Consider the following 24,966-nt stretch of genomic DNA (forward strand, 5'->3'; position numbering starts at 1 on the left):
TACGATACTTCTACTCGATTCTACTGATGATATAAAGATCGAGTTACTATGAAAATGTTCGAAAGTAAGGGGTATTCAAAAGATGGTCACAGATAATGGTTTTAGGTAATCCCTAAAAGCGATGCATCACCTATAAACAAAAAACGTGAACATGAACCACGAAGCCAATCTCTACGAATGTTTTCAGTTAACACACAATTTCGGGTTGTGTTCCATGCTACATGCACGAAATGTCAATAACACAAGTGTTGTAACGCAAAACGTTTGTATATATTAAATAAATTTCTAATATAAATAAGTTTTGTGGTCTCTCTCTATCTATTAAATATAATTAGTTATTAAAATATATTACCCGATATTATTATATATTAATCACACATCATCACAATCACCATCACTACCATCGCCATTACTACGTAATTTAGTATAGTTTTTATCACAACGATTCATCATTGAAAATAAATTATAACACAAAAAATATTCTAGTTTATTTCTAACTATTAAATACTATAAATATTAAAATTAAAATAAAAAAATTGTCTTAAATAATAATAATTAAAAATTAATTAAACAATTGTGTGTGTGTGTGTGGCAACTAAGAGCCAGTAAAAGGCATAGCAATTGGAGCATAAGAAAAAACCTTCTTCTTTCTTTTAATTAATATATTAATATATTAATATATTAATTAATATATTTCAAATTACTCGTCACAATACATGCAATAAACATGAACGTTTCAAGTCATCTTCTAATTCACCTTCACCGTGACATTAATATTACACGTTAGAAAATATTAGACAATAACATATACAATTATATAAATCAGATGCAGATAGCATTGTAATATCTGCATGTCGATTGTGAAACGATTTATATAATTTCATATGTTATTGTCTAATATTTTCTAATGTGTAATATAATGATACACCGTTAAATTTCTTTTCTAGATACGATTGCGATCAACATTGAAAAATTATTTATTATAACAATATGATTATAATTAAAAATAACACTTTTATAAATAACACATAATTAATATCTATATATATCGCGACGAAAAATTCTCGAATCGCATATTTCGTAATTTATTTATTTAATCAATTAAGAATCATATATATATATATATATATATATATATATATATATATATATATATATATATATATATAGTAACAGAAATCTAAAATAATAAATTATTATTTCGATATGAAATCGATTTTTACAAGCAGAAATTATTTCTTTAATATTTATAGATATTTATAGAGTCAAATATATGTCTGCGACGTTTTATCGCTTTATTTTTCAATCATTGAAATATAATTCGAATTGTGAGAACGCAATAAAACAATTGAATCGTGGATCTAAACATTAAATGAAAGACTCCATGATACATCAATCTTTCAATAAATAATCATATAATTAAAAAATCTATATAATCTAAAATACTTCTATATACTTTAATATATTCCATGTATATATATGTATATGTTAAAGTACGTAAAATATTTCGATGACGAACAGGCAATAACACCGACCTTGGCGGTGTAAACAATAGCGCGCTGATGTTTATATTCCATAGTCTTGAAAATTGTTTCGATAAAAGTAATAATAACACGATCGGACTAATTTTTCCGGCTCTATTATTATTCGGGCGACGACATTCAAAGAGTAAAGTAGTGGTACAAGACATTCCGTTAAATCCTTTTCTAGACGCGATCGCGATCAATATCGAAAAATTATTTGCTGTATTAAAATACGTAAAATATAATATAATATAATATAATATAAATATGCATTGTTTACGCCAAGGTCGGTATTATTGTCTGTTCGTCATCGAAATATTTTACGTACTTTAACATATTTATATTATATTATATTATATTATAAAATATAATATAATATAATATAATATAATATAATATAATATAATATAATATAATATAATATAATATAATATAATATAATATAATATAATATAATATAATATAATATAATATAATACAATATACTTCGATATGACGAACGAACAATAACACGGTGTTCGGCCTTGCCGATGTAAACACTAGCGCGTTAGTCATACGGTCTTGGTATCATTCACACGGCGACACTCGAGCAGTAAAGATAGTAGTGCGAAATACGTCGTATATTCTTAAATTAATTATTAATTAAACGATTATTGTATCATGACTTTCAATTATATTAAACTTTCGATCCTATAATTCGTATTAATATACATGTACTGCATATATATTTCAATAATGAAAACAACATTTATAACGAATTAGTATTTAATTTGATCTCATAAAAACGTCGAGCGAATCATACTTCTCTATCCCTTATACGATATACATATTAAAGTGCGTTTCTTGTAATTATTCCGCGATCGGGAGTGTCGTGCAAAATGTCTCGCGATCGTTTCTATATATGACTAAATATAATTAATTTGTTCGCGAGTGAATATGAGTGCTATGAGGAAACAGCAAAGGAAGAAGAAAAGAGAAGGACATCTGGAAAAGTATCGGACAGTCAGAGAGCAGTGAGAGAGCCTGAAGCAGTCAGAGAGATATGCGCGGTGAGTAATTTATAAAAATTACTTATTATTTATATATATTATTTTCAAAATAGATATATTGCTTATTATTTTTTCATTTTCTCAATAGTATATATAATTCGCTCTAAAAATCACATAATATAATGCATGTATAATATTCCAGGTTTTATTTTAACACATTTAAAGTATCTATAATAAAGCATTTATAATATTTTTGTTATTAATTTATACTTTAATTAATACTTTTATATAGAAATATTTTAATAGTTTATAAAATATTTTTAAAATAATATAATTATTTAAATATTTCATATATGAAAATTAAGATACTCTCCTTATTGTTACTCTCTTTATAATTATATTTTTCAAAAATTTATAATAAAAAAACATTTTTTGATAATTATATACATTAACGATTCCTCACCGATTTCAATGACCTTGAAATATGTTGTCGGGAGCATGATTCTGAACAGCTTTCCCTTATACATGTTACCGCCGCTCGGCTTTAGTTTCCGAGATATTTATAAAAATATTTTATGGTTTTGCAATATTGTCACCATTATGAAATAACTTTTTTGCACCATGTATTCAGTTTTTGACAAAGTAATAATGTTTACCAAAAAGAGTTGTAAAGCGAGATCCTACCGGCGGAGTGGTTGCGGGAGGGGGGCCGAAGGCCCCCCTTGCACCCCCCCCCGCGCGCGCGCGTGCGTGCGTGTGTGTGTGTGTGTACACATACATTTCACAGATATTTTTTAATTTGTATAGAATTTAATACAATTTAATACAATTAAAAAATATCAGAAATGTATGTGTACACACACACACACGCACGCACGCACGCGCGCGCCGGGGAGTGCAAGGGTGGCCTTTGGCCCCCCCTCCCGCAACCACCCCGCCGGTAGGATCTCGCTTTACAACTCTTTTTGATAAACATTATTACTTTGTCAAAAACTGAATACATGGTGCAAAAAAGTTATTTCATAATGGTGACAATATTGCAAAACCATAAAATATTTTTATAAATATCTCGGAAACTAAGGCCGAGCGACGGTAACATGTATAAGGAAAAGTTGTTCAGAATCATGCTCCTGACAACATATTTCAAGGTCATTGAAATCGGTGAGGAATCGCTAATGTATATAATTACCTATTTTTTTACTAGTTTTACATTTAAAATATTAATATCAGAGATAAATCTCTCTTAATAGATAAAAAAATTGATTGCGCATAATAATTAGTTTTACAAAATAAATTATTTTGAGTTTTATAAAGAATAAATCTATAAGAATATTAATTGATTATATTTGAATTTAAGTTTTGACGTATTGATTTAAAAATAGAAGTGTGTGACAAGAATTAAAATTAATAATAATTTGAATTGTATTTAGATTGTTAAAAAGTTGAATGATAAAACATCGAATAAAATACGCATCTCTTTGATCGAGATGCTCTGTGTGATGTTCCTTGTAGTCATTATTCACAAACAATTAGCGGTAGCAAACAGTTAGAATAATTAATTAACTTCATGGTTAAAGATTTATTAAATGTGTCAAAGTGTGTGATATTATTTACTGAATTAAATATTTCGCACACAATTTATTTATTCTCAAAGTAGAAATCAAAGCGACGAAAATAGATAATTATTAACTAATACCTCATTGTAATATATTTACAAGCAATAATTATTTTTATTATGATTCTCATGTACATTTCTTATATTCAAATATAATCTCGCATCACGAATAATAATAGATCAAATGAACTAATAATTAATTTCCGATACAATATTTTAAATGAATTTGAATTGTGTGATATGTATACTATATGATTTTATAATATATATTTTATAATTATTATATATATTCTATATATATTTTATAATTTATTTTTTAATTAAAAGGCGAATTAATCGGGACTTGAAGCTTGTTTTTTAGAAACATATCTGCATCTTTCTCTTCTTTTAATCGAAAAAAAGAGAGATACTATATAGATAATTTTTTAATTATAAAATAAATTTTACACAAATTATACATTATACATATTATAAATGTATATAATCCACCCCTCTATGGGTACACCTTGACGCGGTGGGGTGGCTCAGTACTTGGATGGTGCCTTGAGATTTATTTTAAATTTTTTTATTTAGGATAAATCTCAAGGAACCTGAAGGGGAAGCTAAGTACCCAGCATTGCCACGAGTCGCACAATGGCTCATATGTGGCACGCGCATCTAATGCGTTGGACGCATTAGACATTGCGTCGTCGACTTTCCGTCGTCGGTGCCGTCAACGTGTCGCGGACGGCGGCGTTTCGTTACCGCGTTTTCGCGTTTAGCATTTTCGCGTTATCGCGTTTTCGCGTGGGACTTTCTCGCAATCCCAATTTCATTTATTTGTTATCGAGTTGTCATCTTCCGACGCCAATTAACTGGGATGTCTCATTGAGTCGTTGTCAATGCAACGTTCTCACGCCTCGTGCGTCGCGGCACTTGATGCCGGTCGCGTAGGACGTATGTCCAGTATCTATATGTACATGGGCGCGCGGTTTTGAGCTTTTGCTCAAGTTCGGCTGATTGGGGTCACGCTCTGCTTCGGACTCTAGTTCGGTACGGATCGGTTAGAATTCAATCGATTGCTTGGAATCGTCGTTAATGGGTCCCTTCTCTTGTGCCGTCTAACACCGTGAACTTCATTCGCGTCGATTCCATCAATCGACAGTTTTCTTCCGTTTCGGATTTAACTCTTGTTCGGAGGTACCGTTGAATTCCCGACCTGTTGGCTCGAAGATGATTCTCGTAAGTGAAATGGGATTTTCGCTCGTACCGAAACCGGGAGTGCCGTTTAAAGTATATATATATTAAGTATATACATCGCGCGACCAAATAAAAAATTTTTTATCGTACCGAAATAGTGCGGGAACCGTTCAGTATCGCGCGTAAAAGTGCGAAAATAGCGATAAAAATATCGCTCGTGAGTGCGGGAGTGCCGATAAAAGTATCGCGCGTCTAACAATAAGACTGAGAGGAGGAGGAGGCCTAGGAGAGGCATCGGGCGCCGGCAGAGCAACCTTCTGGTAAGTAATTTATTTATTTTTAATTGTATATTAAATATTTATTAATTGCATACGCGCAATTTAAATTGAACAATTAATCGCGTAATTTAATTTTTTACTTACATGATTTAAATAAGAGAGAATTGGAGAAAAGGATTGGAGATTTTTGAAAACTATAATTTTGTAAAGCTTTTATATAAGTTATTAGAAAATTATTAATAATGTTCTTTTTTCATAAGATGTATAGAAATATTTTATTAATCTGCTCATTATTATGTGCATGGGATATAAAATTCAATGCGTACAATAATAATTTTTTGAAATATTAATTATTGTGAACGCTTTATAATTTGGATCTTTTATTCGTATGTTATAGATCGACACAACAACAAGTAAAAGTAAAAGTATAAGCTTTTATAAAGTTGCGTTAGAGAATTATTAATAATATTCTTTTTTCAAAATTTATAATTATTTTATTAATCTACTTGTTATTTACATCGAATATAAAATTCAATGCGTACAATAATAATTTTTTTAAATACTAATTATTTTGGACGCTGCTACAATTTGAATCCTCTATTTGTATGTTATAGATCGGAACAACCCTGATGATCTGAGAGGAGGAGCAGGCCTAGGAAAGGCATCCTGCACCGGCGGAACAACCTGATGGTGAGTATTATTATTTATATTAATTATTATATCACACGTTTGATTAATTTGATTCATTTATTTGAATGATTTTAAACGAGAAAAATTCAAAGAAAAAAGATTTTATGTAAATCCTAAAAGTTTCTATTCAAAAAAAAGTTTTTTCAGGATTTAAAAAATTATTGCATCTTTATATATTTTTTTATTTTTTATTTATATATTTGTTTATTATTGCACGCATTGGATGTAAAATTCAGAGCGTACAAAAATAATTGAATATGAAATATATAATTGAATAATGAAATATTAATTATTTTAAGAGCTGTTATAATTTGAATTTTATATTTGTATGTTATAGACAACGTAGCTTCAGTATTGACAACTCCGCTGTTGCACATCAGTGTCGGTGAGTGAAAAACTTTTATTTAATTTTAAAGTATGTAATAAGAGCGAACGAGATAGGAAGAGCATATATATATATATATATATATATATATATATATATATATATATATATATATATATAGAGAGAGAGAGAGAGAGAGAGAGAGAGAGAGAGAGAGAGAGAACCACAAAATTCATTTATATTAAAAGTTTACTATAACCGTCTCTTGCTATACAGTACTGGTGCTATCGGTATTTTGTGTATATTATATGTTACCCTCTGAGAACATTCGTGGACCTTGGTTTCGTAGTTCATGTCCACGTTTTTAATGTCCACAGAGGGTATATCGCTTTCAGGGATCACCTAAAAGCGGGCCATGACATCTCTCATTCTTCTCTCTGAGATGGTCTTTATTAAATTATCCATAGAGGGTATAAGGATTGAGTCGGAAAATCGAAATTCCAGTATCTCTATCCGGTTCATATCAGAGAGGGCATCAAGATGTATTTTCATCTATCTTGTTCATATAATAAATTGTGTGTAAAATTAATAAAAATTATTTCAATTTAAAATTTATGAAACCAATTTGTTAAATACATAATAATTAAACTGAATATGTGGAACGATTTACGTGATATATATTACGTTATATGGGGCTGTGTATTTTATGAACAAGCGAAACAATAATATTATATGTTAACTAATTTGTATCATAGTCGACATGCGAACATCTTCATATGATGTGTTTGCTTTTAATTAACGCATTTAATAAAGCGATCGTGATATTTATTACGATAAAATATTAATGAGATATTATGACCATGATATCAAAATGAATAACATATTAAACGCAACACAGATTAAATCGGAGGTAAAATTGCCGAAGTGATTGACGATGCGTGGTTTTGTTTAAATAAAGATATTGCTGTCGAGTCACGCCGCACGGTATATAATTCTACAAAATAAACCGTATAATTATTGCCTACCATATAGTTATTCGGCATACAAATTTCTAAATAACATGAAATTCTTGCGTTTATATTATTTTCATAAAAATTTACTTTTATTTATTTGCTTTCGAAACAAAATTACGGATTGCTTGCAAATGAAAAAATTTTCAAAAATATTATATAAAATTATCACTAAAATTTTTACATATTTTACATTTTATATAATATATAATTATTAAAAATATTACTTTACAATTAAAATTTTAAATGTGTTTTAGATGATGTATTTTGTCGCAAAATTCGAAACAGAATTTTATTTATAATGTTATTTACAGGAAATACTTGAAGACATAAAATACATGTCACAGAAAACATATATACATTAGTATAAACAGCGCATAAAATTATGAATTTCATCTTGAATTTTATCACGAATTATAAATCATCTAAAGCGGGCTTTACAGAAAGGCTTTTATAGTTAATACACACGTTGCTCTTTCGAGATATTAGAATTGTCTGAATTTTGCTCCTTGAGGCAGTACCCGGCATTCATGTAAGCCGGAAACCTACGGAAAGCCTTTAATCCTGAGATAGCATTAAAACATTCTTCGGGCCCGCGTTATCCCTGGAGCCCGAAAGGGTTAAGTGACGAATAACTGTACGGCTTACGTTAATTCCGCGGTGTGGCGGCGGGTCTGCCCTATATATCGCACAATTGCGCCGAAGCAGGGAAAACCGCGCACAAGTTTGGATGTTTATGCTTCGGGCAAAACCAGGAGGTGTGCAGCCTCTAACGGAGTAACTCCTGCCTCGCCGCCTTGCCAAGGCAATAAGCATGTGTTTATATGGTTCCCTCATGCATGTTCGGCATAGGTAAAGTTTGTGGCAAATTTGCCCGTTGGCTAGTTTCGCGCGCGCAACTAGCTAATTAACTATCACGTCGGATAACTTTCGATAACCCACGATTGCGCGCGACTCGTTGCATCTCTCACGTGCTACGCGTAATCATCTTATCGCCGCTTGTCTGCAACGCGATGCTCGCGCAGGTTGACGTAAGTCCCTCATTACTAGGCGACGAGGAATTTTGAATAATTCCATACGAATTGAAGGCGTAAAATGTTTCCAATTCAAATGCGGCTTCCTCAACCTCGCGGACGAAACTGAAAGCAATTTAATCAAAAGAATGTAAAATCTGCATAGAAAGATGTAAAATGTAGATAAAGTAAAGCGTAAGAATTATTCTTGGTTTAGGTTCTAGGACTTTTAATGTAATTATAGCTTAATGAACAGATCTGAAGAGATATAAAGATCTGGAAAAAAATTTTACTTAGTCGTTTGCAATGCTCTTTTTTTAACAGACTGATAAAGGCTTCTATAATCGAGAGATATAGCGACATTATTACATGTAACGTAAAAGATAGTTACTCAAGATGATTAAAAACGCTATTCGATGAAACGATATTCTGAATCATAGGAAGTAACATTCTCACCTGCATTTCTGACACCATAAACTTTTACGAAGGAAAATTGCCATTGTGTGTCGTAATCGGGGAAGATTTCTGTAAACAGAAGACGTTTCAATAAAAAATAAAGTTGGAAATACTTTTTTTATCGTAATTTATTATCACGTTATTATTATGAAAAATATCGAGAAAGGAAAAGAAAGATAAAAAATTCTATAAAAAATTATATTACATCCACTTCTTCTAGGAAAGAGAGAATAGGAGGCATATTTATTTATTTAATTAAATTTCTTGTTACATTTTCCTAAATTTTCTTTTCGATAAATTGTTTTAGAAAATTATCACAACTCAATTTAGAGCCTCTTTTTAAGCAGCTATACATTTAATCTAAAATTTATAATCCTAAGTACATGGTACATGAATGATTTCTAAGTTTTTCTTCTTCACACTTTCGACGTGTTAGCTTCAGCAAGTTTCTTCGATGATTCTCTCACGGGTTGCGGAAAGAATAAGGATAGGCAGAAACAGACTGTAAAAAAAAATATATATTAAAAAATTTTTTTTTTGTAAAATATATTAATATATTTAAAAATTGTTTATCTCTATCAAAAAATTACGATATTAATCATCTAATTTAATCAGTAAATTTAAAATTTTAATGATGCATTATAGATAAAAATAATTTGTGATAACTTGATATATTAGTCTTATGAGATTTGTTGAATCTTTATAATTCATATTATTTGATTAATCTGGTTAATTTTTTTTTAACACTCGATTTAACATTTCATTGTAAAATATTTCGCAGAAATTTGATTGAATTTATCATCGCAAAAATAGTGATTTTGCAAATTCTTTTATCCGCAATGTAATATCATCCGAAAGGATTAAATCGTTGCGTTAATCGTACCGGAAAAGAGGCAGCCCAATCCCATGAAAGCGACAATGCACTTGGTGCCCAGAAGCGCGGAGAAAATCAAATTTCCCACAATGGCAGCGATATTTCCAATGACGGTGAGAACGCTGGTGCTTGTGGCTCTGCAACGAAAGATTCATTTCCGCCGAAAATTATATTTATCTCGCGCAACAGCGTAACCTCTTTTTTTCTCGCGTTAACAAACGACGATGATAAAGCGACGAATAGAGAAAATTGCACTCGATAAAATCTCGAGACACAACCTCACATCCCTCTCTCACTCCTCTCCCCTCCCTCCCTCCATCCCCCATTCCCTTTCGTTCACTCATTCGCGTCTGCCACGCGGTCGCAATTAATCTCCAGGGTTACACGAGGGATGCGCGAGCGAGAAGAGCGGAGAGGGTACGATCGCGCGCGTCAAAGAGACGCGCTTATATTCGCGCGGCATTACCTTAATGGGACGGGAATAACGTCGACATTCACCGCGGTAACGATATTACCCGCTATTCTTGTCGTCACGATAACCGCCGACGCCAGCGTCAGCATGTACGGCGGAGACTGCGCCCAATTTATTCCGAAACTGCTTGCCACCGATATCAGGAAGCCCGTGACTGCAACAATAGTATTGTATCCGTTAATTTACGGATTATTTCCGCGCGTGGTACGAATAATTATGTCCCGTAGACAATGCTTAACCACTTGTACGCCGCATAATAGGAACACGTGAAAAATTATGCGGAAAACGTTTGCATTTAAGAAAGAGAAAAAGGGACGTATCTTTTTCATTACAATATTACATGCGTTAATATACAATACGTTTTTGTTTATTCGTGCTGTTAATATGTATATAAGATAGTTAAATAATTTCTTGAAAAATGTATTGTCTAATAAAGAAAGACGGCAGAATAATTTTTTTTTTTTTTGAATAAAAATATATATAATATCTTACGCATTACAATCTGTTTTCGAAGCTTGGTGATTGTTATGAATCCGGTGAGAAATGAGAATACGACGGCCGACGTCGCGATAACGGTGGAATTTTGATAAATCACAGCATTAATAGTCCACTGGAACACAACATTAAGACATTATAATTACTGTTAGATACAACAGGAAATATTTATATAAGAGAATCTCGTTAATGAAGCGATTAATCTTTAAATGTCTCAATTTACGTTAATTAAAAATGTTGGTAAGATTTAATAGCACACAAAAATTTTATCAAAATTATCGATTATTAAAAATCGCAATTACTGATTATTAAAAAGAGACATATCTCACGATTTAAATTGTACTTTGTACTCTGAGATCGATCGATATTCTAGCAGGTTAATTTGATCATCGATGAAGTGTCTCTTGGCTTTGCGCCAATTTCACCGACCTTGAAGCACGCGTCGTCAAAGTTCGTGCAGTTCAAGTACTGTCTGCCGGGTAGAGCCGCGTGTCGGTCCAACATCTCGCATATGGTCGGTTGCCTATCTTTTGATGTCCAATTTGCCGAGTCGAAGTTGTTGAGAATAATAAAGAGATGCGGCACCCACAGTCTCATCGTATTAAATCTGTGCGATCGAACAGCAAATCGCGTCGATTACTGTCGCGCTGATTATCGTCGCGTCGAAAATCGCCGCGACTTACCCCAAACTTACCCGAGCATACTTCCAAATTGGAGGAAACTTACGAAGCAGAAGGCGGGCAGGTAAGCCGTCGTCGCCAGTAGCTTCGTGTTGTACAAGGAAACGCGCATCCTCTCGAGACTCGCCTCGAGCACAGGACGCGTCAATTGCGTCTTTTGCCGAACGAGCAGCGCTTTTATCTGCAACGAGGAAAAGGCAACGATGAAAGACGCCCTTTTCTCGGCTCACCGAGTGAATTATGCGTCCGATTTGTGCACTGCTATCTAAATTTAGAGTGCCGGTAGCAGTATAAAATTCGAAAGTAGACACTATATAATGTATAAGAGAGATAAGGGGGAGAAATATGTAATACATAATACATAAAGAGCACGCAGGATCGATCTAAATTTATCAGCGTTTTCATTAGAATGTTATTAAAAATTAAGAAGTAATTGTAGAATAGTGGATTTACTATCTAAAGATTTTTATCACGGAAAGAAATGCAAAGTTTAAATTTAGGAATGCAATATATTATATGCGATACTCTGCCGACTCTGTCTTTGTCTGCCTAGAAAATGCGATTTGCGTCATTCTGTACTTCCGTTTTACTTTGCTCTCTCATTCTTTTTCTCTTCGTTGCAGACATGTCGTAAATAAAACGTGTCATTTGTATCTAGCAAAAGCGCTACGAAGTCGCGGAGGATATCTCACAGCCATTTATTAGAGCCCGAAACAACGAGTTTTGCTCGATAAGCCGGTAAAAAGATAATAACGTCCGAATAATGCAATATCGTCGTTGCTCAAGTCAGAAATGAAAATGAATCTTAGTTGAGTGATCTATCAAACAACATCTAAAATGACAAGTTTCTTATACTGTTTGTTTGATATAATTTCTTAAATCGAGACGTTATTTTTGAAACTCAACCTTAATAAATTATCAACCGCATTAGAAATAGATCTTCAAAATTTTTTAATAAACTTTTTTATCTTTGTAGATTAAAATTTATCTATAATTCGTGGTAAAATTTCAGATATCTATTTATAATTTCATGTACTGCATATTTTAATATATATTCGTATCATGCGAGATGTATCTTTATATGTATGTATTCTTTTTCTTTAGATATTTCTTATATTGATAAAATTACAAATAAACAACAAAAGCAAACTACACATAAAATTATAAATTCTATTTGGAATTATAAATCATTTAAATTAGGTTTAAATTAACTAGTGAAATTATTTTTATCATACATATTATTTTAAGATTATATTACGTCGGAAAGCTTCAGAAATTTTTAGGTATTTCTGTTTAAATATTCGTATATATATTCTATTAAAAAAATAATAAATAGCAATCCGAAAGAGAGACGTAAAATAAAAATGTTGACTCACCGGGAACGTTTCCGAAGGTTGTCTCGTGTTCATACAGTACATTCTCCTGAGTAATTTCAAGGCAGTATCCGATCTGCCAATTGCCATGAGATATTTAGGGCTTTCCGGCAACATAGTCGCCGTCACGAAGCCGACGACGGGTGGTATTGAGCAGATTAACAGGTATATACGCCAGGAATTGTAGTCTTGACCGAAGATATCGATGTGCAAATCTAACGGCAGTACTATCATGCCTAGAGCTGAGAAGTCAAATACATTTAATTGTTGGGATAGATTTATAAGAGCATATATATTATAGCTTTGTTTTTATTAAATTTCTTTTCCGCGAAGAATATCGAGCAAAACTGACTTTTCGATTTTTGATGCTACTTTCTTTGCGATAAAGAGAAGTCTTAATTATAGGTAAAATTATTCTCTCAGTCCAAATTAGCTGATTCGCTTCTTGAAACTTCGCAATTTCTCGATATCTCGCACGTTCAACTGTTCAGTGTCAGTGTGATTCATCTTACGCTCTCGGATAAAGTTCACTGATCATTACACATAGGACACTGATAGTGACATGTAATCTAATTTCGAACTTCAGTATCACCAATCTCTTGGCGCGTCAAAATATATTAAAAGCTGAAGAGCATGAGGTCGATTTTAGATACTTTTCTTAGAATATTATGGCTATGTATTAGAATATGAATTAAAAATAAAAATACTATAAAGAGATAACACAACCATAAGCATTTTATCATCTAATTATATAAAGCTACATGTGCGTGTATTTATCGTATAAATAAAAATGTTCTATATTTTATAATATATTTCTCCCCGCAGTTTCTCTACTCGAATTTAGCTTTTAATATATTTTTATGCGCATTATTTATTTGCTTCCGCGAATAATGTATTGTTGTTGATAAGTGCGATGCATTAAACGATTTATCGCGCGATCGCGTGTTTACCTGCTGGCACGATGTTCGCTAGAGCGAAGAGAAATCCCGCCCATGTAGTGAAACGCGGCTGGTACCTCGCCGAATGGAATTCCGTCAGGTACGTCATCACCATCGCTAACGGGCCGCCTACACTGTAAATCATAGATGCGCGCGCGTTACATCTTATCGGGCGTAAGATTACGAGGGTAGAAGGTTGCGATAAACCTTGAGAGATCGAAAAAACATACATTTAAACCCCTCGAGAGTTTTATAACAAGAAAATTCGGTTATAAAAAATATTGTGCTATTAATCAAAGAAAATTAATATTGAGAATATTTTATTACTTAGAATGATTAAATAGTAAAACTTGAGAATGTTAATTATTCTTTATAAATGTCAAATATTAATACATTTAAAATATTTTTTAACAAGCAAAGCACAATTAGATCTTAAAAATCTTTTAATAATTCCTTTAAAAGAATTATGAATACTCACAGAATACCACTGAGAAACTTGACTAGTATAAATATATAATAAGATTGTACGCCACTGCTTACGATGTTCAAAATCGAATCAGTTAATAATGCAAGCATGAACAGTATTTTCATGCTTATATAGGGTGTTATGTAGTCCCATATGAAAGCAGTCGTTATCATAGCTATAAAACATCAAGATACAAATCAGTAGTATCAAGATCACTGTGTAATTTAATATAAATTATATGCAAAGAAATAGAAAGAAAAAGATGTTGACGTAGATATATCAAATTAATTGAATTTATAATAAACTAATTCCGATATGATATTCGATAATATTGATATTAATACTAGATTTATTTAATTTCTTAATGTCAAATTATTACAATCTCAAATTGCTGTAATTTCATAATAATTATTAGTTATATGCTACATCAGATTTATATGAGTATTAATCGATTCTATTTAAAGTTTTGTACCTATGTAAGGAAATGCGACGAGCATCCCTTTCCGAAAGAATGTAAGCTCCAAGTCGCATTCAGCTGATGCCAAGATAAATGCGCCGGAAGTAGTATCGAAAATGGCGGTCCAAGCGATTGGTAGTGTTGCCAATAGCAGTAATACATTAAATACTCCATAGCCTAAAATATAAATAGATAGGAAAAGAAATAGACCAAGTAAAAAAATAATAAAAATTATTATTTTGAATGAGATTAAAAAATTTTACCGGTTGTCGAGATGGCTTTATTGAAATCAGCCGGTTCGTTAACGTTCTCTGAAAAATGAAAAACCAGTAATTTTACAAAGCAAAGCCTCATATTTACATTATGGATTATATAAAAAACAATTAAAAATATATGTGTGAAAGATAGAATAGAATTAGATAGAATTTTCTCAGGTCGAGGAATCTACTTGCAGAAAGAGATATTTTTACAGATAAAGTAAAAAAAAAAAAAAACAAGAAAAGAATAATAATTAGACAGTTTTTTTTTTAAATGATCCATGTTCTAAAATTATCTACGTTAGAAGAAGAATAATTAGACAGTTTTTTCTAAATGATATATGTATCATTATCTACGTTATATATTAAAAGATAAAGATTAAATATCTAAATAAAATCTTTGATTATATACCTAATCAATTCGATTTTTAAATATATATGAATTTTATCTAAAATTTATACACAATATAAATTACGATAACTAAATATACTATTGTTTTAATAATATATTTAAATATTATAATATTGTTTTTATGACATAATATAATAAATACAGACGAAGCCAAAAGCTATACGCAAACACAAACAATTCTCATTCATGAATAGGAATAAGATTTATTTGAAAACATTTCTATCAAAACTAAGTAAGTAATGATTTATAAACATATATCGCAAAGTAACAGTTTATAAACATATTATTCACTTAAAATTTTTATATACTTTCTCTTAATACACTGTTCGGTAATCTGGCTAAAAATCTAAAAACTGTTAACTTTAAGAATCGAAAGTTTCTATTTGTATATGCACCACTAAATTACATTCACTGCACTGCAATTTAAAGAAAGATCAACACCATCAGACGTTACGCAAGCAGGGTTTCTCTCACCGGTTATCGTAGCGATCTTGTCATTTTCACGGTCATTTCCGAGCATATCCGACGCGACGAACTGAAGAGACGACTGCGCTCGACGTGGTTGAGTCGGTCCTGCTTCTTAAGACAAAAATAGAAGCCCAAGTCGGTCAATTTAGGCAGCTATCTCGTTCCACCGCCAGGTATTTGTCTCGGAATAAAATCAACTACGCCGTGTCTGCCGTACGTTATTTGCTTTGGACAAAAGTGGCTGTACTTCGCGAGAGCGTGATCAGATATGCAGATTTTTTTATCAGTGGTACCAGCGGTGTCGGGAAACGACTTTACGCGTGCGGTCGAACTGTAAAACACGATAGTACATTGACGAGCTTCTCGCTTGCGCAATCTGCCAATAAAAACAGGTCAAACGATCCAATTGTTGCAAACGTTTCTCAGCTGTTTCTCATTAGTAGAGTTGAGTTTCTTCGGAGTTACATTATCTTTACGCATATATTATAGATATTTGTTTTGTTACACCTGTTAAGGCCGTTATCAGTAATTTCTAGAAGAAAAATCACATGCATACTAAAAATGTTTTATACGTATTACAAAAAAAGAAGATACAATCATTTTTTATTTATCTGTTTTCTAATAATTTGTATTAATTTTGGAGCAATAAATGATTAAATGTAATTGGAAGGGATAAAAACAATTATGCACATTTACTTAAAATTATTATTGAACATATAACTCTTTTTGGATTTCACAAAAAAATTAATACATGATAAAATAGTTTTATAATAAATTTTTATTTCATATAATGCATTGAAAAAGCAAACAATTGAAGAAGTTTCACCAAAGAATTATATGTATGATATGCTTTAATAATATTCTCTATTATGAAAAAATAAAATATTAAAGTACTATTAAAACATATATGATTCTTTAACACATATGATGCACACATATTCTTTAAATTTTTATAAAAATGTCTTCTTTATGTTTAGATATATATATATATTTATATTTATATTTATATTATAAATATATATATATATTTATATATATATTTATATTTATATATATTTATATATATATATTTATTCAATTCGAATAATTCTTGAAGTTGATGTTAACTTTTATTTTAGATAGAAAAAAAAAGACAGAAAATTTCTATCATATAATTAGCGAGTATGCAAATAAACTTTTAAATACTTTTGTTCCTATATTATTATGAATGAAACAGATTTTTAGTAAAATAAATAAAACTATTCAAAAGAGTACAAGAACAATCAATGAAATAAAAATGATAGCACAGCTTATTTAATAGAATCCATCGCGAAAAAAGTAATCGGTCGATGACATCTGGGCATCACATGTGACTCTTACTTTTGATTTTTACTTTTGATTTCTCATCAAACAGTGCATTTCTTATCGCGGTGAACATGTCACATGTCATATAGTCATTGTGCAAATACATTTGCTACTGTTATAGTCATTGTGCAAATACGCTGCTGTAAATTGACTCGCGTGCACGTGACGTTCTCATATTGTCATTTATGTTCAATTATTTTTTAATTGTTTTTAATATATCGAGACACGAGTAGCATGAGTATGAAGAAAATAGCCTCGATCATTATTCGTATTCATTTATCCGTGAAATTCGACGAATATCATAGATGAGACGGCAAAGAAATTGATAAATATCATATTTGTATATGTATATGTGTGTGCATATGTGAAACTAATCTTATTATTATTTTAAATAATCTTTTTAAATCACATTAATATGTATCAATGCATTTCTTAACGCATTTAAATTTCTTTCGGTAAAAAATAGTAAAAGAAAGAATAAAATATATTATAATATAATAATTAATATAGAAAAGTATTAATTCAATATAAAATTAGAAATTTTTATTTATATATGCTTTACTACACACCAGGATGTCTCAAGTTAAGACAAATTGATCGCGTAGAATGGCCTTTAAAATAGCGTATATTGCTTTATGAGATACGATAAGAGGACGACTCGATATTATTAATTTCAAAAATAGTAGGTCAGTGAAAAATCTAAATTTTTTTCCCTCCATTCTCCTTTTTTCCATCGCAAAAACCGTCGCGTCATTTCCGGCAGCGAGCCATGCAGAGACGTACGCTTCATGTCGGCAGAAACGGAAATGGATATTTGATCCGGCGATGTTGCGTTGGCCTTTGGTCACTAGCTAGTTCTCTCAGTTATGTCCGATTCAGTTGACAGGAACACGAGAGTGCTGCACCGGGTTCAAACTGCACTGCATTCAGTGTGTAATCCTCTCTCTGATTCTCGACCGGTGATTTTCGTTTACTGGCAAGAGAACTATACATACAAATTGCGCCGACACGTGAGAAAAGCCCTTTTATAAGGCGATTTCAATTTCTCAATGTTATCAAGTTTTACACATTAGATTCTGCTTTGTTTCTATAAAAATATACATAAATCGCGATTAATTATTTTATTTTTAATTTATTAAATTAAATTTGAATTTAATTTGTTTCTCAAACTCTTATATGGAACACTTCGTATATCATTAGAATCATTTATGAAAAATATTTAGAAATTTAATTAATAAAAAAATATTTAATAACCTCAAAAAATATATATATATATAAAATCAATATATCTTATGTAATATTCTTAAAAAAATTTTTTTACGCCTTTATCTTTTATTTTTATTATTGGAATTATTAAGATAAATAATTAATTAGATAATTGATTTTATACAGAGAGACATTAGTATATATGTATAATTTTAAATGTTCTTAGTGAGCATTTTTATTGTAAAAAAGATATTGGTAATTGACAAATGCGCAAAAAAAATAGAAACAAAAATAATTTCGATAACAAACGTCGCTGAGTTTTGATAGCTAATAAAATATTATGGTCTTTCGATGACGCGGAAAAAAATATGTCGCAAAAACTGCATCAGCAGGGCTTTGGGTATTCGCTCATGTGCATTCAATATCATACATTCAGTTCTGCAAATTACCGCGTATGCATGATGATGGGAAACCAGACACTACTCGCATCGCAACGTATTAATAACGATAGTGGGTGGCAAGCAATAGTTATTTTTTCTTGTTCGTGGAGATTATCAAGAAAGAATATTATATTTTCTCACTTTTAACCTTAACACGCGGTGAGAAGAAAGCTATTATCCTAAAAGGTATTCTAGCTGGAATAATCTTAGTTAGATATATATTCTCTCGGAACATCTCTCGATATATTAGAGCATTTATTTAATCGCACGAGAGAAACCATAAAATGATATAACAAGTCCTATAATATTGTAGATAAATAATAATTGCTACTGATGTCGACAATGAACACAAAGCATAGTATTGTTAGCTATTGTATTATGATTTCATTTACATTGATCGCCTGAAGCATTTGAATTAGTTTCTAATTTTTATCCAATAAATTACGTTATAAAGCGAGTTAAATGTAGATGCTCTGTTATTGATATTGGAAACCAGATATGTTTCAATTAATCACTTGATATCTCTATGATTTGATTCTGATTTTTCATATATTTTTCTTATATTCTTTCTTTTCTCTTTCATATATATATATATTCGTGTCTCTCAAATATATTTATTATTAATTTATTTCGTCGATAAAAAAATAATTTCACATATTATTTCTATCAAATACATAACAGTCTCATCGTGAATAATTAAAACTAGAGAAACAATAGAATAATTTCGAGGCAAAGAAAGACAATACGACACGAGAAGTAATGTAAATTATCTCGGCATTGAACTTTGATGCTAATTCGAGTAATTTTGAAGTCAAGTGCAGTTTAGCAGACAAACGTATCACACTTATTGTTTTCATCTCTAGGCGAGCGACGTAAACAGAACGGACTTGTAACTAGTCGGATACTTTTCCTGTAAACCGTCTAAAGCCGAGCAAACAGCCGTCGCCACACCACCCACACGTCAACCTCTCCCAACTTGCCCTCCCCCTTCTCTCTCAATTCAGTCACCCTCTGTACGCTCGCTCGGCTTGATGGGGCAACTCACTTAATGAGTTTCTCGGGGTATTCGATGCGGAATGCGGGCTCTATTCAAACTTGTTTGGCTTTCGTAGCACCCCGCTCTCGGATTTCTTGCAATGACGCGACACTGCACTCGAGAGATCCGGTAACGATATCTCATTTCTTTAACATCTACTTAGCTCTTTTTGACTTCGTGACTCATATGGGATTCACTTAATTTCCATTTGATGCATGCGAAATTTTTGAACGTTTTAATGCACAGGGAATTATGTAAATTTCAAAGCAAATAACATTGATAATTATTATCCGATTTAAGTAAATTACGAAAAATTCTTAACGCAAAACCTGTTTAATGCTGAGGAAAATTTTTAGATAACGAAAGAGGTTTAATGGTTAAAATTAAAAAGATTTTTATTTGATTTCGAAAATCGAAAGGTGACCTTTATTTTCATTCTGGAGCACAATGAACTGTCTCTTCTTAGATCGTCTAGTTGGTGGACCGAACTCTTGGATCCTGTGATCCCCTGTTTGCGAGCGAATTTGCGCCGATCCTCCTCTGCATTCGCGTTGAAGACGGGAGGAAAGGAAAGAAGAGGAAACGGAAAGTTTGCTCGCGCGCTCGAGATCTGGCGAATGGAATGGAACTCGGGAAATCCGTCGCGCCGGAAACTTATTTCCGAATGGATTATACGCGAACACAGTGTCCTTTGATGGCATTGCACGCGCGCGAATAGAATCTATATAACATCGGAGCGATTTATTTTTTTTCTTCTAGTACGATGAAATAATACGATTACTAGAATCATATTGAACGAGATCGCAGAATTTTTCCACGATTTCCCGAGAGATTTACGGCTCACATATCATGTGATGCACGTGAGAGAAAGAGAGAGAGAAAATTAATGTCTACATAATCTCTTGATAGATAAGATTTTATGTTTTTCTGATAATGATGTAGGCTACATATACGTTTAGGCAATGAGTTTTCAAATTATGCAAGATGGATAATTCTGATTAATAAATAATAATTATAATATATTAAAATATATTAAAATATAATATTAAAAGAGAATTTGACAAAAAAACAAATTAATGTCACAAGATATATTAGCTTATACACTATTATTACATTTCTCGATAACATATCTGATTTTCGCAAAAGTATCACAATATTTGACAGCTTTTCTTTGAAAGAGATTTATTACAAAATAAAAGCATTCATTGTTTTATCATGTTAAATTAATACCTTACATCGTATTTTACTTACGCCGTCATTTTTCGTCACGAAACACTTGATTCGCCTCGTATAATAATATGCACCCTCACGGTCGCTGGACGCGGTCTTCCGCTTAATCCATCAATTCCGCTAAATGACGGTCTTTGGTACACGAAAGGGCACAACGGACGCCGTCCAATATCCGCGTGCGCTGCGTGAGGTCCCTCTCGATCCTTGCGGCATGTGCGCTAACCGACGACTTAATGGAGCCTGGACCATACGGCGTCGCCATGTGCTGTCTGCAATTTCTATGTGCCCGCATCGACGTTGCATTATTGTGTAACACGCGGCACAACCAACGTTTATAATCGTAGGATGATTAGCGATTAGCTAATGTGTATACAAAGGAAGAGTACAAACAAGAAAAAAATGATTTTATTTATTAATGAGCCAAAAGATTAAAAAAGAAGATATTTCAAATAGAGACTTTACTTCAATATCATGTAACTTCAATATCAAATTGTCGAGATATTTAAAAATCAAATGGACACGCGTAAAAGACAGACAAGATCGGTGTTAGTTATTGCTTCATAATTTCTTCGTCAACATTTCGCGACGAGAGATATCGGTTTGCCGCAAAGCTAAAATATAAGCCACAAGCGCGTGAAAAAGGTATAACGCGATGATGAAAAAGTCAGAGGCCCGTGGGCTTCTGACTGCGCTCGCTCGTAAAACGTTGAAACGTTCGAAAGAGGCCACGTACGTGCTCTTGAAAAAACGACGATGTACCTCCTCTACCTTCTCGTAATCGTCCACGAAATTCTTAGGAGCTCGCGTATGTTTCAGTCACTCTTGGAGAGTACACCGGGGTGACAGTGCGAAAATACGAAGTCCTCTATTACGGTTTCCATCGCGAAAGTTTATCACTGCGCGCGATGGCGATCTTATATCTGTCGCGATGTATTACGTGCAATATTTACTTGGTACCAGAATACGATCGTGAATAATTTTATCATTCTTCTTTAAATCGGAAACAAAAAGTGGCACGTACTTGCTAAAATTAAATGGAGAAAAATTTTCTTAATTTCGCGTTATAACTTTTATAATATTTAAAAAAGTAGTACTTAATCTCTTACTATATTTTCACTTACTATATTTTTTTATTTAGCACCTACTAGTTGTTAAATTGACTTGAGATAAAAATTCGAAAATTATTTCTATAAATTGCACATCTTTCAGTATCCGAAATAAATGAGATTGAAAATTCCGCTAAAAATTATTTGGAAACAATGTGTCACGCATGACGCGCAGGAATTTACTGAGAATAATGGTTAAGGGGATTAAGATATAAAGGCATGAAGAGAAGGATTAAGGTATAAAGGAGCGGTATATCCGATTACTCGCGCTCTGTCGTTGACTGTTATCTCAAGTTGAGCCACGGAAAATTCGATTCCGCTCGCGGGCGGGTTCATGAGGCTAACGAACCGGCAGACATCGAATTATGGCAAGGAGGAAAAGAAAAAACATAGAAAAGATCTTCGGCAGGATCTACGGACGAAATTGGTTTACGCCAGTGGTAAATGTGTTTCATCGCCACCCAGAACTGTTACTGAGCGTGACTATATTCAACGATAAATGTAGTTATAGAACATCTTTGACTGTTTTATGGAGACGTATAGTAGCCAATAATGTTTATTTTTGTAGATACTTTTGTAATATTTTTGTAGGTCGTTTTATATATATATATATATATATATATATATATATATATATATATATATATATATATATATATATATGTTTCTTTAAATTCGATATCTTTTATATTTATTTTTTCGTTAGGATTTTATTTTGTTTCTTTGATAAAATTTATATTATAAAACATATTTAAAAAATTATATTATAAAATTGAACTCTCTTTTTGCCAAACTTGACTTTGATAAGTTTAAAATCTCGTTGCCATTTTGTGTCAAAATAAAAAATCTGTGACAAATTAAATAAATCGTTAATAAAAATTTAACTTTAGATCTTAATACAACAAAAGAGAAAGAGAAAAAAAATATTTAATCTCAAAAATAAAAAAAGGCAAAGAAAGATTCTTATTAAATTTTCAATGAAGCAAACTCTAAAATCTTAATTTAGAATTCACTCTCCAAGGATATTTAGTTTCGAAAATTGAAAAGACTTTATAAAGATTTCCATTAAATTTTCACTCAAACAATATCGCGTCTAGGTCGAGCATTTATGTATCAGTAATTGCGCGAACACCTGGTATAATACAAACAGCGGACAATGTCGCGTGTCAATTTTGCTTATTCTCCCTGTCGAGCTGTCCGAATCAGTGGTGAAGCGCCTTAATTGTCCGACGTTACCGACGGACGAATGTTCGTATCGGAACATGGGACGAGAAGAAAAGCGAGGGGAGAGGGGAAAAACCAATCAGCGGGAATTTCGCGAGCGGAATTTTCGCTTTTCGGGATCCCGGCCTGGCCGTGACTCCCACGAGATTCTCCCGAGATAATTGTTCGGTATACAACGCATCCCGCCTCGTAACCACTTCGCGTGTTCAAATCGGTTGCGTGCGAAATAATAAATTCCCCGCGCTAATTGCGACAGTGAAGTATCCTTAAATCCTGTATACAGCTGGAGTATTGTTTATTTCAGACATCCGTTTCATGTATTCTGTTGATTTTTTTTTAATTTTATTTAGATATAAATACCTATTTTTATACCACGTTTTTATATTGTTTTTATAAAAGTTATAATTAATCCAGCGGCTGTATAAAACAATATTTTAAAATAATTCAAACAATGAGAAAAAATTACAATCATAGAGATATAACAATCAATAATACGAAATAAATATTTTCATAGCTATTGTCTTGACGCGACTTAATTGCTCGTAATTTAATTAGTCAATATATTTTATATGAAATGAATGTTTTTTAAATTTCATAAAAATTGTGAAAAAGAATCTTTCACGTATTTATATTAGAATTACAGGACTTTCAAAGAAAATGCAAATTTATCATTATCCTCATTTATAAAGTCTGACGAATAATTCGAATTACGTCAGGTGTAGCATTGTGTCGGCAAACCTACAGACTCCATTGATGTAAGCAAATATTGGAAACACGTCAGCTTTGGTACTAACATCAAAAGCTAATGATACAAAGACAAACTAGTGTTGCACGCTAATCCGCGCTTCTGCTTCCCTTCGCGATCCCTAAACCAGATCTCGGTAATTCGCACAAACCATAAGGATCTTCACAGGATGCTATCCTCGTTTCGATCCTCCCTTTGACTGTAACGTAATCTTGGATACATTTGCGAAATAACGATCGCATATATTACAATAAACATTATTATAAAAAATAGTTGTGCAATGCTATATAAATATACTACGTTGGATATTATTATTTTCTTACATAGAAATAATTTAGTAAATTTTATTTATCTTTTATAGAAACAGAGGAAAAGCGACGCGTATGTTCCTTTTACGACTGCGTCTTTTCTAAGTCTTTTTCAATCTTCTCTTTCGTTTTGCTCTGTGCTTTCATCTTCAATCTTTACTATTCACGTCTAAAGAGAAAGTTCTTACAATGCAATATTTCGCTTGTTTGTTCGCGGATCTCTTTTAATGGAATTTGTTATTGTCTACTTTATTGAAGATGCTTTACTCTCAGAAACAGGTCTTTCGGAAATCTTATTTTCACTTTCTATTATACGCCCATTTAACATTTCCGTTTTTTTTTCATTACTCTACTTCA

The 24,966-nt window shown here is 31.9% G+C and overlaps 1 protein-coding gene and 2 long non-coding RNA genes across 4 annotated transcripts in view; 1 reads left to right on the plus strand and 2 right to left on the minus strand.

Annotated features, from left to right (window-relative positions):
• The first annotated feature begins 4,630 nt into the window (after positions 1–4,630).
• The window catches only part of LOC145975480 (uncharacterized), a 103,503-nt gene continuing 83,167 nt past the window's right edge, over positions 4,631–24,966 (plus strand). The window contains exons 1-3 of the long non-coding RNA XR_014439990.1: positions 4,631–5,626; positions 6,199–6,274; positions 6,612–6,659. This is a non-coding gene — a long non-coding RNA (uncharacterized LOC145975480). The remainder of the gene's footprint in view (positions 5,627–6,198; positions 6,275–6,611; positions 6,660–24,966) is intronic.
• Positions 8,078–9,147, minus strand: LOC145975542 (uncharacterized). The gene is made up of 2 exons (XR_014440004.1): positions 9,079–9,147; positions 8,078–8,748 (listed from the first exon to the last, which is right to left on the minus strand). It is a non-coding gene; the product is annotated as an uncharacterized LOC145975542 (long non-coding RNA).
• Positions 9,263–16,303, minus strand: LOC145975541 (uncharacterized). Of its 2 annotated transcripts, none has more exons than XR_014440003.1 (12): positions 15,977–16,303; positions 15,097–15,144; positions 14,849–15,010; positions 14,389–14,551; positions 13,923–14,044; positions 12,976–13,214; positions 11,614–11,780; positions 11,349–11,526; positions 10,917–11,034; positions 10,468–10,578; positions 9,962–10,089; positions 9,263–9,580 (listed from the first exon to the last, which is right to left on the minus strand). XR_014440003.1 is itself a non-coding variant. In XM_083106098.1 (12 exons), the coding sequence occupies exons 1-12, from the start codon at positions 16,020–16,022 to the stop codon at positions 9,495–9,497; spliced, it is 1,617 nt and encodes a 538-aa protein (XP_082962224.1). In that variant the 5' UTR covers positions 16,023–16,301; the 3' UTR covers positions 9,263–9,494. The 2 variants fall into 2 exon arrangements, 1 of the variants encoding a protein (XP_082962224.1); XM_083106098.1 differs by having other exon boundaries at positions 10,419–10,578; positions 15,977–16,301.

The sequence above is a fragment of the Camponotus vicinus genome, unplaced genomic scaffold (assembly GCF_025532165.1).
Source record: "Camponotus vicinus isolate PSW18456_S1 unplaced genomic scaffold, iyCamVici1.0 SCAF_8, whole genome shotgun sequence".
In the NCBI taxonomy this organism is placed as follows: domain Eukaryota; kingdom Metazoa; phylum Arthropoda; class Insecta; order Hymenoptera; family Formicidae; genus Camponotus; species Camponotus vicinus.

What these genes read in the sequence shown, in the direction of transcription:
- LOC145975541 (XM_083106098.1), bottom strand. Translation starts at nt 16,022, where the DNA reads ATGCTCGGAAATGACCGTGAAAATGACAAGATCGCTACGATAACCG. An exon ending in CGTCGCATTTCCTTACATAG is followed by an intron (nt 14,552 to 14,848) that starts GTACAAAACTTT and finishes GATGTTTTATAG; the next exon opens with CTATGATAACGACTGCTTTC. An exon ending in AGCGAACATCGTGCCAGCAG is followed by an intron (nt 13,215 to 13,922) that starts GTAAACACGCGA and finishes TTGACTTCTCAG; the next exon opens with CTCTAGGCATGATAGTACTG.